Raw genomic sequence first — 22,076 nt, 5'->3', positions numbered from 1 at the left:
CAGGTAAGTTCTTCGATCAAGATTGCAGATCAGGAAAAATGATGGTTTTTAGGGTTTGTCGGAGGGTGAGAATTTTCTAGTGTGTGAAGAATGAATGAATCTGTTTGACTCACGATTGCAGATCAATTAAAAACAAAGTTACGATACTACCCCTCTGTATCTTTCATTAATCCCAAAGTTTAATACAATTTCAAAAATGCCACCACCTCTATATTGTTTTAATTTGATTTAATTTCATCCATAGATCATGGTAGATGAATGGTCCAGATTTTGTCCCCATGTCTCATAAAATATTATTGTCTCACATGAACTCAACTCTATATATATATATATATATATATATATATATATATATATATATATATATATATATATATATATATATATATATATATATATATATACTTTTTATTATTTTAACTAATTTTATTCATACTATTCATATTTATGTACTTTCTATTATTTTAGTTTATTTCTATTCATATTACGTAGAAACGAGGACATTTATGTATATCAATATTTATACATATAAATACTTCCATAATAAAGTTTTAAGAAACAACGATGAAATATATAATATATATAATTTAGATATTTTTCCAAGTGGCATAGCTTTATTTCCAATAAAAAAAAAAATATGAGCTTATTAAGACGTTAGTTTTTTTATATATATATTTTAAAGAATTGATAAAATATTTATTTCAAAATAAATACACATAAACTATTTAAGAAAATAGTGAAATAGTAAATTTGAAAGAATTGTAGTTGGTTATCAAACATAAACAAAAATAAGAGAAAATTATTAAGCTATTTGTTGTTATCGAGAAAAAAACCGCCAAAAAGAAAATTTTAAATATTATAGTTCCCAAAAATTTAAAAGAGAAAACAAAGATTGTACTAAACCTTTATATTTTATGTTATCTACTAACTGCAATACTATTATTGTTATCTTCTATCTCTAATAAAAACCTCTCTAAGGTGCCACATGTCACCCTTTTAATCCACCTTCAGTGCGACTGGCTCCCGGGGAAAAGGAATTACACTAGATCTTGGCAATGGCACTCCAACAAGCTCGGCAGGGAGAGAAAGAAGAGAAGGAGAAGAGGAAGTACGACGAAAAGGGTATGAAATAGGTTGCTTGTAGCGATTTCGATTGCTTATTCGGTTGGGATTACCAGCCGACTTGCCTGACCAAAGAATAAGATAAAAAGAAGAGTTCCCGCCACGTGTCACTCCTCCAACATTTTACTCCCTAATTTTCCCGCCCAGTACATCATTGCTTTATTCGACCATCACGTCCTATAAATCAGATTTTCGGTTTTCATCATTTCAAATCCATTTTATTTTTAAACCTAATTCAAAACACGATCTGTTTCCATCTTTAGCAGTTACCAAGAGATTATGTGAGCGAAATTTTTGTGATGATCACCATATCTCACAAAATCATGAAGGTAATCTCCGTATTTATAGGTTTTTTCGAATTCAAATAACACGAAAAAGATGTATGATTTGTGAAAAGTTATTAATTTTTTATGGGTATTTATGCGTTTTACTCTTCTTTATGATTTCATCATCAGGTAATCCTTTTCATTTGTGTTTTTGTCCATTTATTCCTCTTAAACCCTAATCCTCTTCATCATCTCAATAAGTTGTTTTTCTTCATCTTATTCATTTTATATCTTTTAAATAGCAACCCTCTTAAAACCTTATATCTAATCGCTATCACGATCGTCTTCTAACCTCACCCCTTGCTATCTGTTGTAATATTGTTGATTTTTATCATAGATAATGTGGTTGTTGGTGACGAAACCGTCAATTTTAGGGAAATATTTTATCAGAGCAATGACTATGATGATTGATATTGTGTATCCTGTCACCTATATGATGCTCTCACTATTCATACGTGTAGGTTCTTGAATTCATAGATTTAGAAGTTATGTGAAACACTTTTGCAATGCCTTTACTCAGTTCCTTTTAGGTAATACAGTGCATATACAAATGATGAAAAATGTTCCTAAGTTTCTTAACCTTAGTGCTCACCGGGTGTTTGACAAAATGTCACAAAGAAACCTACATTTCCTTTGTTTCTATCATTAAATAAAGTAGAGTCAATAATTTCATTTTTTTTAGGGTTTAACTGCTTTTATTGAGTTTTTAGTAATTATTTTAAAGAAAATTTCACTGAATTGAAAACTCCATTAGATTCATATTAAATGATTTTTTTTGTGAGAACTCATCATGTGACAATTTTTTTATCCGTACAGGTTGCTCGAGATATAAATTATCATGATAATATATTATCATCTCACCAGAAGGTTAATCTAGAAGAAGTGATTGTTGGACGGTAATTCCTCATTAAATGTTCTTCCTGCTTTGTCAACTTCCAAAAATTATTTCATTTTGTTTTCATAGTTGTGTTGAATTATCTGATTGATATGAAATGCAGAGCATGTTCTACCAATGTGTTTTTATATAGTTGGTTAAAAGGGGTGGAATATTGGTACCCTCTAAATTAGTAACAACATGTTTTTGTCTTTGCAGGAGGGTTTTAAGGCTATGCCTGTTGTTTTTGGTATCATATTGGATTATTGGCTACTGGACTAATTTATTTCAATGTTTTTTTTTCTTCTTATTGTTGTTCTTCCATTATTATTTTATATGAAGATAGGACAAATGTTGTGCTTAAGTTTATTGCTTTAATGCTTTTATATGCTTGCAGTACGTAAATTTCAGAAACTAATATTTTATGATGACACCTCATATGTGTTTGATGAAATGCTTAATATGATTGCATTCTCTTAATCATGATTTTCAAACAGATTTTATGTAGCTTTTCATGCCTCCATTTTTTTCTATACGATTATCAGCTTTTGTGAGGACTTCATCAATGAAAATGCCTTTTGTATTGCTTTTTACATGATAGATATTTGGTAGTTTCTATGATCTCTTCTGGTTAAATTTGGACTTGATTATGCATTGATTACCAGTTTAATACATTTTTGATTGACTTAGTGTATTTTTGATGTAATCCAATAAGTCATGGACAAAATCCGCTCTCATCTTCAAATGTATATTAATGGTTATTTGGATAGATAAACTCCAAATGAAGCTCAAAAAGTTGTAGAAGGATTGCAAGTCACATAATATAAACATGCCGCTGATGTTGATTACCTACAGGTTTGTGCTTTCCTCCTATTCCTCATGTATCATCAAAAAATGAGTTAAATCTTGATTTTCCCACCTATATTCAATAATTACTTGTTGCACATCTCAAGTTATACATAAATGAAAGAATTTCACTTTCTTGATGTGGGTTTGCATATCAATCAAATTTGTTACATTTTCTAAAAATGATGTTTGTGATAATTTGTAGTATCTGCTAGACATTATTATGTAGGAAGTTGCACTTAGTTGATATAAACTACCACATGTTTTGACTCCATTACTCTTGGAAATAATTTTAAAAAATAAAGTTTAAATTGCCTAAGTGTAAAGCTTAAGATGTTGGACCAGTTTCTTTGAGCCGATTGTTGTTTATTAAAAAAAAATTAAATACGAACCCCTTTATATTTACTATTTGGTAATGTTTGGTTTGGTGAAACCAGATAAGAAATGGAATGGGTTATTCCATTGGAATAAAAAGGTTGATTGTTTTATCATGATGGAATAGAATAAATCATTAATGAAGGATTCAAATTTCTTCATTTTTCTTAATTTTTGTTCCTTAGGTGGGAGGTGTTTCTTTTTTCATTTTCATCATGTAATGTAGTTTGGAAGTTGTAAGATAAGCCAATTTTATTTATAAGTTTACTTTATAAGAAATCATTTTAAAATTTCATGATTCTGAATTATAACAAAAAAAAATGAAAGAACAATGTTATTTCCTATATCTTATATAATTCTTTGGTTGTTGAACAAAAATATCATAAGTGAACATTTCTTCATTTAAATTTTAACTTCCTAATCTTTTGACCCTAGGAAAATTTATCCAAAATAAAATTCTATTAGCCATCTAAACTAGGATGCTAAAGCATGCAAAGAAATTTAAGATCTTCCTAATTGTATAACATCCTACTTTCTCTGTTTTATGTTTGTAGCATTGTACTTTTGATTTTTCTTTTCTTATAAGGTATTTTACTTTGAAAAAAACCTACCTATTTAGAGATGACCAAATGTGTAGCCGTATGATCAAAATTTCACTCTATCAGCCTGTTGATAAGCTATGTGTTCCATTTATTTCTTTTTAAATTTCCCACCATTTCAATGCTATTAATTTTTGTTATTTATTATTTACATGATGTTTGATTTTTTGTAACTTCCATTAAGTTTTAAACTAAATCCAGTTACTTGGAGAACATTGTATAATCCAACAACTCTTAGGTGTATATTAATATCAATAAGATGATAAACTAATATTTTTATTGGGTTTGATTTTAACATTTTGGGATTTTATTTGGTTGCATTATCATAAAAATGATAATTATACTTGATTCAAGATTTTATCCGCATGTTATTCTTTTGGTCTATATATATAATTAAGCAGACCATCGGACTACAAATGTTACTAACCTAACTTCTAAATATTTGAATAGTCATACACAATTTAGATTTATGAAATTCATTTTTCATTATAGATTATGACTTAAAAACATCTATGATTTCAAATTAATAAAAAATTTCTTATTATTGATCAATCATTGCCATATGATTTATTTATAACTTTTTTTTTTTTTTTTTTTTTTCATTTTCACCCGTGGTATCCACGGGTTATAACCTAGTTATTACAATAAAAATATTACAGACAACATCATTGTGGCGAATTGGTAGTGTGATATATGATTTTATATTTTGGGAATTATAGGGTAATTATTTTTATGTTTTGTTTCTATTTAGCTAATTTTTTTTACATATTTGATAACTTAAATTGTTAAATTTAAATATGTTTATATATTATTATTTTTATCTGTTATCTTAGATGACAATGATAACATGTGAATATATTTAACAAATTAATTGGTTAAATTATATAAAAAAGTTATTTAAATGTGATTGTTTTTTATTTATAAATTTCTTAAAACTTTTTATGTTTTGTAATAAATTCTAGCATTATCTATTTTTTTATAAAAATAAATCTATAAACTTATCCCACCATAAAAAATCTCATTAAACGCTTTGGATCTAAGCCTAAAAATAGTGGCAAAGCCGGTATAAAAGTAAATAAGTATCCTCTAAAAAATCATGTAAAAACCAATATTTTCATTTAGATTTTGGTTGTAAACAAATACTGAACTTTTCTAAAAAAAATTATGTAAAAACCAATATTTTCATTGCAATACAAATGAAATTTTCTGAAAAAACTTAAACTATGAAATTGTTTTTAGAGGTATCCCAGGCTACCCTAGGATCCAAGATGGACCCATCCCTACCTATAAACCAATATTTTCGATTAGATTTGGGATTTAAACAAGAACTAAACCAAACCATGCTCATATTTAATAATAATTTTAGTTTCTTACATCATTAATTTTTTCAAAAAAGAAACAATTTGTTGAAGTAAACTAATTGAAGCATTAAAACAATGAACTAAAATGAAACTAATCGTTACCTCTGCATTGCGCGGGTACCCCACTAGTGTATACTGATAAAATAGTAGCTCTTTTGTCATGTGTCATCATATTAGACATTTTAATTAATGTGTTGTCATTTGTCAATCTATTAGTTTTCCATTTTAAATTTATTAGATCTCCTCATTAATGTGATCCTATTTTAAATTTTATATTTTAAATTATTGTTTTCATTAATTCAAAAAATAAAAAATATCAAATATATATTAAAAATTAATTTTATATATTTATTTGAATCAATGATTATAATTTCACATAACTAATAAAAATATCTCTTAAATTAATAATTTATTTAAAATAACTTATTAATAATTTTGAATTTTTACTATAAAAATTTGATTAATTTTCTAACCGTGGTTCCCATGGGTTACAAACTAGTATATATATATATATATATATATATATATATATATATATATATATATATATATATATATATATATAGATATATATATATATATATATATATATATATATATATATATATATATATATATATATATATATATATATATATATATATATGTAAGTAGGTTCATTCGAAAATGTATATATTATGCGAAAATGCGAGAACCACTCATTTTTTGACACATGTATTTTTTAATTTATATTAAATATATATTTTTTGAATGTATTCATCAGTTATTATGGATATTCAAATTTGAAATTTGTATTCAGTTGGTAACTTCTTTCTCTATGTAGTGGACCAATTTAGTTTTTAATGTATAGACATTCGGTTGACTCAAATGAGAGATGATCGATTGCAGTTTTGTTTTTTATTCGATGTTTGCGTTTAAGGCCATATTGGATGCTCGTTCAAATAAAAAAAAAAGTTTAATTCGCGAAGGAAAAAAAAGAACAGATTGCGAAAGGAATTAGTTCGAAACATGAATTCGAATTTGAACTGTGCTGATAATCTGATTGAAATTGAAGATGATGAAAATTATGCAGTTGAAGATTTCATACAGAAACAAAAATTCGATGGGGGTTCATATGTTTATCCGTATTCATCAAGCATTCAGATATTTAATTATTAGTTTTATCGATTCATGTAGTTTCTGTTAGTTTGTTTCAGATTTGAAGAATCCAATTGAGATACATTCTGGTAAATCATTGAAGATTAAGAAAGATCCCGAAGATGGAGGTGTTTCAAGTGTTGACGTACTTAGAAACTTGAAAAAAAGCAATGAAGGTACTTGTTTTGTGACTTGTCCTTAATTCAGTAGATAATATAATCGTTTTTAGTGTATCAGATGTGAATAAGGCAATTGAGATTCATTCTAGCAATTCTTTGAAGCTGAAGAAACACAGAATTGATGATGAACTTTGCAAGGGCAAAAAAGTTAATGAAGGTATGTATTCATCAATATATTCTTTAATTCCACATTCAATTAATATAAGGATGCAGTTTTATTGCATTAAAACACCCCATTAAAGTTTGATTTTTATTATGAAGTAAATTTAAAGAAATTTACTTAGAAACGTCAAAAAAAGCAATGAATGTGAAAAAAAGCAATGAAGGTACTTGTTTTGTACTTAGAAACGTAAAAAAAAAGCAATGAAGTTATTTGTTTTTTGACTTGTCGTTAATTCAGTAGATAATATAATGGTTTTTTTTTTTTTTTTTTTTTTTTTTTGGTATCAGATGTGAATAAGGCAATTGAGATTCATTCTAGCAATTCTTTAAAGCTTAAAAAACACAGAATTAATGATGAAGGTATGTATTCATTAATATATTCTTTAATTCCACATTCAATTAATATAAGGATGCAGTTTTATTGCATTAAAACACCCTATTAAAGTTTAATTTTTATTATGAAGTGATTTTAAAGAAATTTCAAATTAAATACATACCGATTGAATACCTTCTTGCAGTTTTAATCTAATTGTTAATGTAATTTTTGGATATGTTTTATAGGTTGTAATTATTTTTCTAGTGATTCAGATTATGAAGATGCGACTATAAGAAGTCTTAAGAAGTTTGTAGGAGAATCTGATAAAAAAATCAAAAAAAAAAAAAAAAAAGATGGTAAAGTTGGTAATGTGAAAGCTTTGTATGCTCGTGTTTCTGTTAATTCTATTTATGGGGCTGTGAAATCTATGAATGATATTCAAAAAGATTGTGTAAGAAGAATTGGTTTTGGATCATTGCTTGATATGAAGACTCAAAGTATTCCAACAAAATTATGTTATTTTGTTGTGGATTCTTTTGATCATGAGGAGATGGTTATTAAGAGTGTAGGTGGAAATATTCCTGTAAAAAGAGAAGATGTGAATAGGGTTCTAGGTTTTCCATTGGGTTATGAGCAAATAAGTTGTTTAGGTGTTCGAGGTAATGAGAATTGGTTTGAAATTTGGAAAGACCAATTTAAGAAGCCATTGTCATTAGTAGCTCCTTCTGATTTGTTGATGAAGATAACAGAGGTGAAGCAGATATGGTTTTCATTGTGAATTTCATTATTCTGGTTTGTACATGTTTCAGATCATGTAACAAAAAAGGAGCTTGTAATTTCAAAATTCTTCCTCACTTGTCTAAGTCATCTAAGTTGGATAAAATAGATTGTGTGCATATGTTTTGAATTGTTTGAAGGAAGAGAAAGTGGTATGGAGTAGAAATGAAATTAAGACATTTTTTAATGGACCATGTGAATTTCTAACGGTATATTCTTTTAATTTTTTTGATTTCTTTATATAATAAGTAAAATTCATATCATTATATTTTCTAACTAAAGATGTTTTTTGTAGTTGTTATATGTTGACAGGATTCAATGTAAGCAAATGCCATTTGTCAAAGATTTCCTGTAATTAATTTCTGGACATCAGATCAACTTAAGTTTAGAGAAATCATGGAATTGGAAAATGGTGGTTTCGGTTATGGTGTTGTTGCAGATTGTGATGAACATTTTGAAAGTGGATCGATATACGTAAGATTTATTTTTTATTTGTATATTTTCTTAAATTTCGGATTAATTTTTATTTTATTTATATTTTAAAAAATTTCAGGATTGTGAGTCGGATATTCAGTAGGTTGTTTATGATTTGAATAAGAAAGTTGAAATGGCATTGCAAATGCATGGAAGTCATAAGAATTTTCAATTGTATAGATTGAAATTACAAGAGATTGTTTCAGTTTTTTCTAAATTCCATAAGAGTGATGTTGATAATGTTTCAAGTTCTGGCTCAATAAGAAGGAAAATTTGTTTTGAGGATGACTCTTTCAATCATCAAGGTAATTGTTTTCTATATTTATGATAATGCAAAAGGACACCAAATTCTAAATCTATTTTTATTTTTTGTATTATAGGTAAGGAAATTGGAAAAAGGATGTTGAATGAAGATATACCATCCTTTGGTTCGGGAATAGAGTCTGAGTTATATACTCCAAAAAAGCCTTGTTTAACTTCAGGTCATAAAATGCAAGAGAAATCAATATTTAAAGGGTTTGTTGATTCTCCAGTTAGTGTAAGGGGTAAAAATTCGCATGTTACAAGTTCTTTGAGTAAAAGAGATCTAAATCAATTGCCATCTAAATCAAGGCCAAAAAGAGATCAAATGTTACCTCCAGTAAAGAGGTCTCCTTATGTGATTCGTGCAGTTCCTATTGATACTACTTTGACAAAGGAAGAGAACATAATATCTAACTAGGTATTCAGTTTAGTTGAAGATCCAATGTAATGGGTTTTTTTGTGAATATAGGTAATTTTAAGTTTAACTTATATTAATATTATAATTTTAATTTTGTAGGGATAACTTATTTCTTAGCATATCTGGTCAACGTGGAGAACGTCATATGTTTGAGAGCTTATATCCGCATGAACATCTATTTTATGGAACAATTGATTGTTTTGTTGATGTTCTAAACTATGATGAGAGAGTTAGAAATAAAGATACTCCGTCATGTTTCTTCTTCAAGACATGTATTTTGGCAAATTTTAACTTTTTTTTTATTATTTGTTTCAATATGGATTTGATATTTTTTTTGTATAAGTAGAATCCTGGATATATGCACGTCAAAGGAACTAATAGTGAAGAAGAGTATAAAAATTTCAAAGAGAATGTCCTTCAGTGTTTGGGTGTATCGGAAGATAGGAGATGTTTAAAAGGATTTGATATGGTAAGGTTTTAATTATTTTATATAAAAGTTTTAATTATCTTAATGAAATTAGTTTTTTTTTATATATATATAGGTGTTTTTTCCTGCATGTTCAAACAATCACTATTTTGTGTTTGTTTAAGATTTTAAGAATCGAAAAGCTGTGATTTTGGACAACCTGTTGTATAGTAGTTGTGATGAAGCATATTCACATCTTATTTATAATTTGGTATGTTTTTTGACTTTGATATAATCTTAGTAATATTTTATTTCTGATATTTTTTTTTTATTGTTGCAGAAATATATGTTTGGGAGGTATCTTCTTGAAATTAATCATAATATGGCGTTTTCGGTTCAATATGAAATTGATTTTTTCGATCAGTACATGACATGAAAAAACTACTTTGTATAGTATGATGCAGGTTCAAAATGACGAAGTTGTAATATTTTTCATGTAATCTATTAAATTTATAGCAAATTGAGTAAATTATTGTTCTGCCCTTTTTCAAAATTTTATTTTATTCTATTTTTTTTGTTACATGTTGACAGAAAGAGCAATTTGGATAACAACTCTTTTTTTGCAATTTGACATAAAGGACAATGTGGTCCATTTTAACATGAAGGGCATTTTGATCCAATTTGGCTTTGATGCATTTAAATTGTTTTCATTCACAACTTATTCCAACGATTGAAATGGTGTATTACCCATTGTTAAAATACAATTAATCAAACAATTAATATGTCAATCAAAATTGTTGATTTCTTCCTGGTTTAAAAGTTCGTTGTCTATTCTGCATATTCACATTAAAGTCAATTTCTAATATTAAGTGCATTTCACTTGATATTAGAAAAAAATGGTAAATAAAATCATTTATGTGAAAAAAATGTAACAAATTGCCCTTTAGGTTATGTAAAATGGATCAACAAAAAAATAAGGGCAATTTGGTCCATTTTGACCCTAATACATATAAATTGTTTTCATTTTAATTTTATTCCACCAAGTTAAATGGTGTATTATTCTTGATTAAAATACAAGTAATCAAACACTTAATATATCAATCAAGGTTGATGATTTTTTCCTTGTTCAAAAGTACATTGTCTATTTTGCATAAAAATCAATTTTGTCCATTTTGACATAAAGGTCAATTTTGTCCATTTTGACCCTATTGCAGGTGTATTGTTTTTATTCTTTATTAAAAAGGTGCATTACATTTGGTTAATTTTCGATTATTCATACACTTAATATATATAAAAAAATACTTATTTTTCTTAAAAGATATATTGAATAAACATATGACACATGGCTTATTTATAAACATATTAGAAAGTAGCAAACATAATCAAATTACAAAAAGTTCTTCCATTCTAAAATCATAACACATCAATTTTCTGCATACAACTACAATCTAGGTTCAAAAACCCAAAAGCCACATTTTCCCCTGTTTGCTTCATCGACTTTCTTGTTTCCTTCTAGTTCTTAAGAAGCTTCACTTGGTGCTTTGTGTACTCTAAAGCTTTTCATGAAGTTTGTACACATCGATCCATATCTTGAAGTTGTCAAACATGTTGATTCTAGCTTCCCATACATTCATATTTGGATTTGAAACAACCAACTTGTACAGAAGAGTACACAGATAACTGTTGGTTGCAATGTTCAAAGCATTTGGGAAGTAGATCGAAACAGTTTTAACAAAATGTTCAATATAAATTTCTTGAACAAAAAACAATCCATCATTTTTCACCTTTTCCACAAAATCGGAAATATCAAGAACATATTGAAGTTTGTTTAACCCATAATCTAAAGGAGCATAGTTAACCAACGAGTCGCAGAATGTGTTGTGGAATTCGTAGCCTAAAGAGGAGATCATTTCTAGAAAATTTGAATAGAGAAATTATTTATGTTGATCAAATCAACATAGTCAATAATACCTCCTTCGTAAGATCTTTTTGGATTGTTGAAAAAATGTCCTCCATGATAGATTTTCATTGAGAAGTAACATTTGTTTTCAGTTTCTGATTGAATAAAAATAAAAATTAGATAAAACATAAATATCATATTATATAAAGAGAATCATACCATACATCTCTTCTGGAAGTATATACTTTGATGAATCTTTGAAAACCCAGTTTTCAACATTAAAATCCATCGAATGAAAATCTTATAACTCTTCAGTTTTTTGATAACGGAAGAGAATGTGGATGTACTCGATATATAAGAAGTATTTGTAGTCAAAAGAAATGGATATATAAGAAGTATTTGTAGTCAAAAGAAATAATTGTAGTTTTTGAAAAGGTGTTTTGGGTTGTCAATCACATTTACTGTTTCTGATATTGGCGGTTATGGAGACTTAGATAATACTTACTTTATAGTAGATAATCATTAGAATCTTTCAAATAGAAGATATTTTATTATTTTTCAATGAATATTTTTATTTTATCTCTAATAATGACGGTTAGTCGATACAATGTATAATGTTGGAAATGTAATCAGTAATTAATATATTTTGGTATCCTTCAATTGTTAGATAATATTCTAATTACAATGACACTTTTTATATTATAACTAACCATATATTTATTTATGATTAATATTTTTATTAATTAATTTATTAAAATATAGTATGTTAAAAAAAATTGTATTGATGGATATATTAGTATTCGAAAGACGGGCAATTCTGTCCATTTTTCTCACGCACCAATCTTTTTATATTGTGTGAAAATCCATTTAAAAGTGAATTAATTTATTATAAAAGGACAAAATCATCAATTTAATATAAAATTAATAAAATAAGTGAAATTTAGAAATTTTGCCCTTTTTTTAATCATGTATTTAAGATATTCGAATATTTAGTTTTTTTTTTTTCAATTTATTTTTATTCATTTTTGTTTGTTTTGTAATTTATTTTTGTCCTTTTAATATCTAATTTATAGATTTCCTTTAAAAAGTGCAATTTTCTCCATTTTGCCCATGCATCACTTTTTATTCATTTATTTTTATTTTGCATTTTTTTACAGTTTGATAGTGAATGAGTACAATACTTGTATTAAGGGCATTTTGGTCCATTATGCAACTACATTGTCATTTTATATTGGAAAACTCTTACAACATCAATTTTTTCAATTTCTTTCATTTTTTGTAATTTTTGTTTGCTTTTTTTTTTTTTTTTGCAAGATTTATACATTTTCATAAATTATTTAAATAAAGTTTATTTTTCAAATCATCCATTGATTTTCTTTAATTTATGTATAAATCCCTTTAAATGAAATTAAAATTCAATATTCTTTTCAATTTGGTTATTTAGCCCCTACATGGGCAAAGTTGAATTATTTTTATTATTTTATAATTCTATAGATTAAAAGGATAATGATCTTTTTTTACAACATAAAGGTATAAAAAATTCAAGTTTGTACATATTGCATTAAATTCTTAAAAATGAAGTACTACAAATTTATCTATCTATCGGTTATACATCACAGCACACATGTTAAACCTTTTATTTTATTATATGAAACTTTTTTTTTTCAGATTTTGTTTTTGATAAGAAAACATTTTGTATTTTGATTGAAGGGCATAATTGTCTTTTTGTAACAGAAACATCATTTTGATAACACAATAATCAAAACATTGTAACACATTAATTTTTGTTTATTTTGTTATTTTTTGTTTTGTCTTTTTGATATGTAATTTATAGATTACTTTAAAAAGTGTAATTTTCTACATTTTCCCCCTACATCTCTTTTTTATTCATTTTTGATTATTTTGTATGTTTTTCTGTTCGTTTGATAGTGTATGAGTACAATAATTGTATTAAGGGCATTTTGGTCCATTTTGCAACTGCATTGTTATTTTGTTTGCTTTTTTTTTCAAGATTTATACATTTTTATAAATTATCTAATTAAAGTTAATTTTTCAAATCATCCATTGATTTTCTTTAATTTATGTATAAATCCCTTTAAAGGAAATCAAGTTTGTACATATTATTCCTGCATTAAATCCTTAAATTTTATCTATCACAACACAAATGTTAAACCTTTTATTTTATTATACAAAACTTTTTTTTTTTTTTATTTTCAGATTTTGTTTTAGATAAGAAAAACATTTTGTATTTTGATTGAAGGGTATAATTGTCCTTGTCTAACATAAACATTTTTTTGATAACATAATAATCAAACATTGTAACACATTCAAATATATGAAACTAAAATTGTATGATTAAACAAATATCTGCAAAGATTTACCATAAAATTACATAAGAAAATCATAATATAAAGTTTTCTACTGATGTTTTTTCAAATGCATAAGCAATTTGGATGGATTGATGGGGCAGTTTCTTTTATCATGATTGACAAATTCATTATATCTTGTGCATTTTCGTTTAACCTTAAGAGATTTTTCAATTGCTTTTTCTGCAGAGCTTCGCATTCTATTTCTCTTTCCGGAACCTTTAGTTCTTATCCCGCTAGGTGGCTCAATGTCAATTTCATTTGGAATGTGTAGTCCAACAACATTTTCAACAATTTATTTTATTGGATTTGTATTTGGTTTAGTCACCACATTCTTTTCACACTCAATGCTTAATGTCTTCAAACTTTGTACCAGTTCTTGTAATTTCCCGAGATCATGAGCCACCGAATCAACACATTTCTCATAAAAATATGACGCCCCATGCAAAAGATTTGAAGTTTCAGTGTTGCCCACTCCCTATCTATGCAATATCCTTTGATAAGTAACATCCACAATGTTTTTTCTCCATCGATCAAGAATGTATTTTTCCAGTATATTGAAAATGTCATTGTCTAAGAGAACTCTAAAACAATGACAACAAAGAATTCCATAAAACTGGAAATTCTTACATGAACTGTTTATGGTCATATCTCCTTCATTAAAAAACACCTTCAATATTATAAGTTTTTTTATTAAAATTCATTTATAATAAAAAATTTTAAAAATAGAAATATAAAATAAATATAATTTAAAATAATTTTAAACCTTGAAATGGGGCCTTTCTCCATTTTTGTGGTTCTTGTAAACTATTGTGCATTCTTGACTTTCATTCACAATTAAGGATGTCTTTTGGAAACATAAAGTGAATGTTTTTTTGATCTCCTTTTGTACTTTAATGAATGCCTTCCTAGTATAAATAGTGGATGCATGTTTTTCAATCTTCAATGGATAATTTGCATAAATCATATGAGGAGTACCATCTCTTGAAGCTATATCCAATCTTTGTTGTTCATGACGTTGCTTTGCAATAGCAATGTCAAAGTTAAACATGAAATTCACAAGTAAATTGGATGGGCTAGAGAAAACATTGAAGAAAGAATTTGAACTTTCAGATCGTGATGTTGTCTTCATAAGACCACACATAGGTATATCTTTAAAGTAAGAAGGAATCCATTTGTCTCTCTTGTTATACATGTCATCCAACCATTTATTTTCTCTTAATTTGAATTTGTCCAACATTAAGTTCCACTTACTCTCAAATTCTGCTGGTTCAAGAGTATGTTCCAAACAATTTTATGTAATTGTTTCTTGAAATCTGTATTTTTAACTACATCTGAACAAATATGCAATTCCAATTATTAAGTTGTTAGTATACAATGTTAAATTTAAAAATTCTATTAACTACATAGTTAATAAGTAAATAATAGTTTGGCAAGTATTTTGCTCATGATGTGCTACATACATAACCTGTGTCTACATCCCCGAAACTCTTTTGAAATGGATGTGCGTAAAGCCGGATCCATATCAGACAAAATCATGGAAGGAATTTTTCCATGTGCTTTAAGAAAAGCTCTTAACAACCATGTATGTAACTCTATTGTTTCATCCGATAAGAGTCCAGCCCCAACATTAATTGTCTTGTCATGGTTGTTAATGGCAGTGAAAGGAACAAAAATCATATTGTACCTGTAACGTATCTTATATCATATAAATTATTTTTTAATATATATATGAATAGTATATTGAAATGTACCTGTTGGTTATGTAAGTTGCATCCATTGAAATCACATCATAAAACTTAGAGTAATTTTCTTTAGCAGTTTCATCTACCCAAAACATAACATTTAGTACTTTATCATTTAGCTTATATTCAAAGTGGAGATTTGGATAATTATCTCTTCGAATTTGCAACTGATCCACACACATTGAGCATCATTAGGTCCAACTATATTCATGTAATCTCTCCAAAAAAATTTGTAATCAATCTTGGATGTAGTTACGTTATCGTATCCTCCTTTTAGACTTGCTTGTAACTTGTGTGCTTTTGTAGCTCCAATGTATAAAGTTGAAGCTTTCACAATAAGTTCTTGATCACAAATTGTCAGCTTATGGCTTTTACTACAAATGCTTTGTTTATCAAAATCATTTAGTGGATGATTATAAACTGCTTGAAATTTGTATACTGTAAAAGTATTACTTTTATGATCTCTGTGAAAACCTATCATTGCCATGCATCCTGTTACCTTATGATAACTTTTTCTTTCTTTCTTTTTCAGACCTCTTGATGTCAATGTGTCAACACTTTTTTTTCTTGGTTGACCATACTTGTTGCACCTTATATGTTTTTTTCGCAGAGTATAATCTCCATAATAAGTTGAAGTTCCCATTCTAATTCCAAAGCCAGCAGCTTTCCCATACTTCCGATACATTTCAATTGCTTCATTCAATGATGGAAAATAATATTTTTCCTTAAGAATCAATTATTTTTCAACATTTGGATGATATAAATCGTCTCCTTCATGATAAATTGGTTCTGTTTATATATGAAATTTGTAGTTATTCTAATAAAAATATATAAATTTAATATTAAGGTTGAATGCTTGCTTGAATAATTTGTGATTAATGTTTCTGATTGATCACCTAAACAAAGATTGTACGATTCTTACTCACCAATGCTGAAATCAATTGATGATTGTATTTCTTTTCCAGCAATTGGAACATAAAGATCGTCTCCATCTCCATTAAAAAAGTTTGCGGTAAAAAATTATGAAATCTTATTGAATATTTTTTTTTTTTTGTATCGAATCGGTTTTTGATAAGTATGCAGTTTTTTTCTAATAAAACTCTTTAATAATTTTTGATATTAATTAACGGAGATCAATTGAAGTTAAATAACCTATTGTTTTTCAAATCAGATAAAAACATAATGAAAACTTGCCTGCATTATGATCGTTGAATACACTTTCTGAATTTTCAATTGTTAAGTTTTGATGATCACTTGTTTTCAATGTAAAAATATCTTCTTCAAAATTCATCTTTTTTCTTTCACTATGATTTTTGATTACAGTATTTAGATTCTTCAAGATTCGGTTATATTGAATTAGCGAATCATGGAGATGTTGGTTAATTGCCTTATTAACGGTTAATATGTTTTGCAGTTTATGATGAAGTAGTTATTAGTACGTATACATAGAAAACGTGTGTTGCAATATTTTTTAAGGGACGTTTATACCCTTTATAATTTAGTTTAATGATTTAATAACAATAATAAAGTTTAATGATGTGTCATTTTCATTTTCGCATCTTTTATGTATTTTTGCAATAACCTTCCTATATATATATATATATATATATATATATATATATATATATATATATATATATATATATATATATATATATATATATATATATATATATATATATATATATATATATATATATATATATATATATATATATATAGGTTTAGGTTCTATGGAAAACAAAAAACCCTAAAAAACCCTTAAAAATCATAAAAATGCATAAAAAATAGTTAGAGATCACAAATCATTTAATGATTTAATAACAATAATAAAGATTAATGATGTGTCATTTTATGAGTGGTTCTCGCATTTTCGCATCTTTTATATATTTTTTGTAATAACCTTCCTCTCTCTCTCTCTCTCTCTCTCTCTCTCTATATATATATATATATATATATATATATATATATATATATATATATATATATATATATATATATAAGGGTTTAGGTTCTATGGAAAACAAAAAACTCTAAAAAACCCTTAAAAATCATAAAAATGCATAAAAAAATACTTATAGATCACAAATCGTTTTTTTGACTTTATATTCTTTAAAACCGCACCATTTTATATAAATTTGCTGAATTTTTTTTTGAAAAAAACCAAAAAAAATAAAAATAATAAAAAATAAAAAATTGATTTTTAAATTTTTTTTCCAACGAATTGATAAAAAAATTTGCGATTTTTAAGAATATAAAGGTAAAAAAAACGATTTGTGATCTCTAAGTATTTTTTAATGTATTTTTATGATTTTAAGATTTTTTTTGTTTATATATATATATATATATATATATATATATATATATATATATATATATATATATATATATATATATATATATATATATATATATATATATATATATATATATAGAGAGAGAGAGAGAGAGAGGGGAATGATCATTTGAGTACTCAAAGTTTTCTAAGAACCCGAGAACTAAAAGTGGAGCGTTAGATGAATTATTTGTATGGCTTAGATGATTAGTGGCAAAATTTGTAAATATTAATAAGTTTAGTGGCATATCAGGTTTATTAAAAATAATCATGAGGGTAACCTCGGTAGAAAAACGTTCTATCCTTAAGATCAAGTAACCCACAAATTACTTCCTTAAAACCATTGTCGTCCTCACCAACCCCCTTTTCTTTCACCTTTATATTCTCCCAAATTCAAGACTTTCTCTCTATAATCCCTTGATTGCCTCTTTTTTTCACAACTTCATCGTTGATTATTTGATGAAATCTAATGTCACCATCTGAAATCTATGGTCGCGTTTAGTAATCGTCACACCATCAATCGATTAGCTTCTTCATCGTCTCTCTTCTGTCTCCATCGACATCCCCTATTTCTAACCAAATCTGTAGGAGGTGTCAAGGCCCGAAAAAGCATCGACGATAGATCACGGGAGAACACAACGATGATACATCTCTTTCAGCTTCCTTCCTCCAGCCATCGCCTCACCTTATGATGGTGTTGTGTTTAATTACGTTCTTCCTTGACATCTCCTTACTGCCTCCAGATTGAGAGCATCTTAATTTATCTCCCGAATATCCGCATCCTTTATACATCACCGCCTCGCCCTTCCAAACCTATTACATCGACTACGAGTCTTTCTCCTTAAGATCTCAAATCTGGATGCATCTCATATATTTAGTTTTCTAGATTGAAATTGATTCTTCTCAGGTATATCTCAATCCATTGGTTTCATATCATCGTTATAGTCACAATTTTCTATGATTGTAGCTCTAATTAATGTCTACTGATTATGAAACAATTCGATTCATATTATCCAACAGAAGTTTATGGCAATTAGATTAGTTGCAATTTGTAAGATCGACAAGGTATAATTCATTGGTCTATATCCATCTTGACTCAATGTTTAACCGATTGCGAAATGTATTGTAACATTTGATTAATTTTTTAAGTCGATTGTTAGTTTTTGCATTTAATGTATGATAATTATTCTCTATGCATCAATATTCTTCAATCAAGGGACGCACAAGTTTCTTTTTTTAGTTAAGTTCCTCATGCACACCATGTGTTTGTGTTTGTGTTTATGTCCCAGTGAGTTTATTTTGTTGCTATCATCATGTTTTTTATTTATACGGGAGTTCAGTGAGTTGCATATGTTTATTTACATACTTTATGTGACATTCCCAATTTCACAGCCAGAAAAGACCGATTTTGTTTATGCTTGTTTGAAAATCAGAGTAATATTTTACATAAAAGTGTTTGCGAAATTTGTTCCCAAAATAAAAATATGATAAAGATTTATCAAAGCATTTCAGTAGAAGTGTATTTCATTAAAAAGACTCGGGATGTCATGTTTGATATAGATCAAAAGAATGAACAGTACATTATAAGCCTTACAACAGTTATTTACAACTACTGGCCTATAATCCAAAAATCCCTCATCATCATCCAAATTATGCTCTAGGTCCACTACCTGTAAAACAGAAAGCTGAGTGGGTCAGATTTGGGAGTCTGGTGAGCATATAGGGTTTTCAACCCACAAATATTAATAAATTTATTAATTACATCGACCAACAATAAATTTATTAATTTCATCAAACCAATAATAACACTGATTACCCATTCCCGTTATCCTCACTTTATTCCTAAACACCTATATAAGGAACCTAGTTTAAGGATTTTATCATCGGGATGGACTTTACTGCTAAGGGGATTACTCATCCATATATGTCCGTAAGGCAACCATGAGGGGGATGGAATACACCAGTGAACATCAAGCCCACAAACACCTACAGGTTGTGAGCCTGCCAGCGTTCCACTGGACTGTCTAGAAGAGTTCGTGGTCGTCATCCATACTCCGCTAGATGACTTGAACAACAACAACATCGAGGTCTCTCATCAATTTATCACACACCAACTATTTCATCTACCAATGTTATACCCAACATATTTGTAGAGAATATATATATATATATATATATATATATATATACTGTTCAAATCATTTTAAAACTTGTATAAACATTCATGCAACAACCATCTCAAATAATCAATCAATATATATACACATAGCACGTATTTATATAAAATACTTCATATCTATGTGTAAGATGAAAGTGATTATACACTCACCTCAAAAGTCTCAAAACTTTCAGAGTTTTGCTAATTAAACTTCGAATACAAAAGCCGGTTCACAAGGGATTGAGATATCATAAAAGAAAGAAAAATAGCTTTAATTAAGATTGAGACGTATGAATTGAAAATAAATACCACACATCTATTTATACTAAATGTTTGGAAGTATGAATGCTTAGTCATTCTCCCAAAAACTAACATGTAGTATAACTACTAATATTTTATTGAATAACTTAGTTTATTTCTTTGAACATATCCATTTCCTTTTACTTAGCCACCAAGTAAATTTTTTAATCAACCATATATACGTGTAACCATTAACTACCATAACTTGAAGTGGAAACATCGATACTTACGTCTTGTTTAATTTGTTTCTATACAAAAATCATAAATTCTAATATATCTTTTTATTATTTACATATACTATTTTTTTTTGTTAAAAACAAAACCTAAATGAATTAATTATATAATACGATTAATTCATTTAATTGATACACACATATGAATTTATCAGATGTATGTAACGATCACTTATATTTCTATAGATATTTTGGTAAAAATGATTTAAACGGTAAGTTATGAAATATGGGTTGAGAAATTTCAAAGAAATATAATATTGGAATACGCAATATTATCCGATATAATGGGTGTTGTTTTATGACCTATTTAAATTCAACAATCGGTAACTTACGTCATAAAATAAACATGGTCAAATATTATTGAAAATACGGATGTTACAACTCTCGGTTTAAAGAACACTACGACTTTCGTTTAGATCGCTAAGGATAAAAAACACTTTATCGTAAATTCACTTTTTACGCTTCCCGCTGCCGTGCCGGTTCCGTCGCGAAACTTCGACAGGTTATAACTCGGATTTCGGCGTTCTTTATATCTCCGGAATTCTTGTTTCGGCCACTACAACTTTCTTAAAGATATCGGCTTTATCTAATATTTATTTTGAACACTTATTTTTATTATTAATTAATTAAATCATAATAATTAAGCAAATAAGCACATAATTCACATAATATTCACATAATTCCTCTTTATTACTTCAAAATGAGTTACAAAGGTTGACCTAGACTATTAAAACATTATTAATGCTTTAGCCCATAAACACGGGTGTTACAATTCTCTCCCCCTTAGGATGATTCCGTCCCCGGAATCACACATCAGCAAAGAAATGCGGGTAGCAACTCATCATGTCACTCTCCGTTTCCCAGGTGAGATTTGGCCCATTCGTATGTTTCCATTGCACAAACACTAAATCGACCATCTTGCGTCACAACTTTTTAGTCTTACCATTAACGATTGCTTCTGGTTCTTCAATTAGCCTCTTGCTTTCATCCAGCCTTAACTAAAAAATTGCAATTATGTTGGGAACATCTCCCGTGAACTTCCTCAAATAACACACATGGAAAGTGTTATGAATACCATCTAATTCTTCTGGTAGTTCTAGCTTGTAAGCTTGATTCCCAACCCTCTGAAGAAGTTTAAACGGTCCAATAAACCTTGGATTTAATTTTCCCCTTTTACCAAATCTTATAAGTCCCTTCCACGGTGAGACTTTAAGCAAAACCGAATCACCAACTTCGAATGTTATCGGTTTTCTTTTCTTGTCAGCATAGCTCTTTTGATGATCCTGAGCTGCTAACATCCTTTCCCTAATCACTTTCAACTTTTCGGCAGTCTGATGGACTATCTCAGGTCCCATAAACTGCTT

The 22,076-nt window shown here is 27.6% G+C and overlaps 1 protein-coding gene and 3 long non-coding RNA genes across 4 annotated transcripts; 2 read left to right on the top strand and 2 right to left on the bottom strand.

Annotated features, from left to right (window-relative positions):
• Nucleotides 1–6,319: 6,319 nt before the first annotated feature.
• On the top strand, nucleotides 6,320–7,412 carry LOC145044990 (uncharacterized). Its single transcript, XR_013681750.1, has 3 exons — nucleotides 6,320–6,816; nucleotides 6,870–6,976; nucleotides 7,270–7,412. It is a non-coding gene; the product is annotated as an uncharacterized LOC145044990 (long non-coding RNA).
• A 921-nt stretch (nucleotides 7,413–8,333) lies between these two features.
• On the top strand, nucleotides 8,334–9,731 carry LOC144998119 (uncharacterized). The gene is made up of 4 exons (XR_013660135.1): nucleotides 8,334–8,548; nucleotides 8,628–8,853; nucleotides 8,929–9,269; nucleotides 9,369–9,731. It is a non-coding gene; the product is annotated as an uncharacterized LOC144998119 (long non-coding RNA).
• Nucleotides 9,732–11,225: 1,494 nt separating this feature from the next.
• LOC145045566 (protein FAR-RED ELONGATED HYPOCOTYL 3-like) lies at nucleotides 11,226–16,977 on the bottom strand. The gene is made up of 9 exons (XM_078993887.1): nucleotides 16,881–16,977; nucleotides 16,613–16,678; nucleotides 15,867–16,379; nucleotides 15,696–15,768; nucleotides 15,405–15,628; nucleotides 15,196–15,275; nucleotides 14,920–15,067; nucleotides 11,647–11,730; nucleotides 11,226–11,587 (listed from the first exon to the last, which is right to left on the bottom strand). Exons 1-9 carry the CDS (start codon nucleotides 16,975–16,977, stop codon nucleotides 11,226–11,228), a joined length of 1,647 nt encoding a protein of 548 aa, XP_078850013.1.
• Nucleotides 16,978–19,543: 2,566 nt separating this feature from the next.
• Nucleotides 19,544–20,460, bottom strand: LOC144998482 (uncharacterized). Its single transcript, XR_013660343.1, has 2 exons — nucleotides 20,351–20,460; nucleotides 19,544–19,691 (listed from the first exon to the last, which is right to left on the bottom strand). It is a non-coding gene; the product is annotated as an uncharacterized LOC144998482 (long non-coding RNA).
• Nucleotides 20,461–22,076: the final 1,616 nt, after the last annotated feature.

This window comes from Lactuca saligna, chromosome 5, assembly GCF_052625555.1.
Source record: "Lactuca saligna cultivar CGN05327 chromosome 5, ASM5262555v1, whole genome shotgun sequence".
NCBI lineage: Eukaryota > Viridiplantae > Streptophyta > Magnoliopsida > Asterales > Asteraceae > Lactuca > Lactuca saligna.
This window is presented reverse-complemented; position numbering and strand designations above follow the sequence as displayed.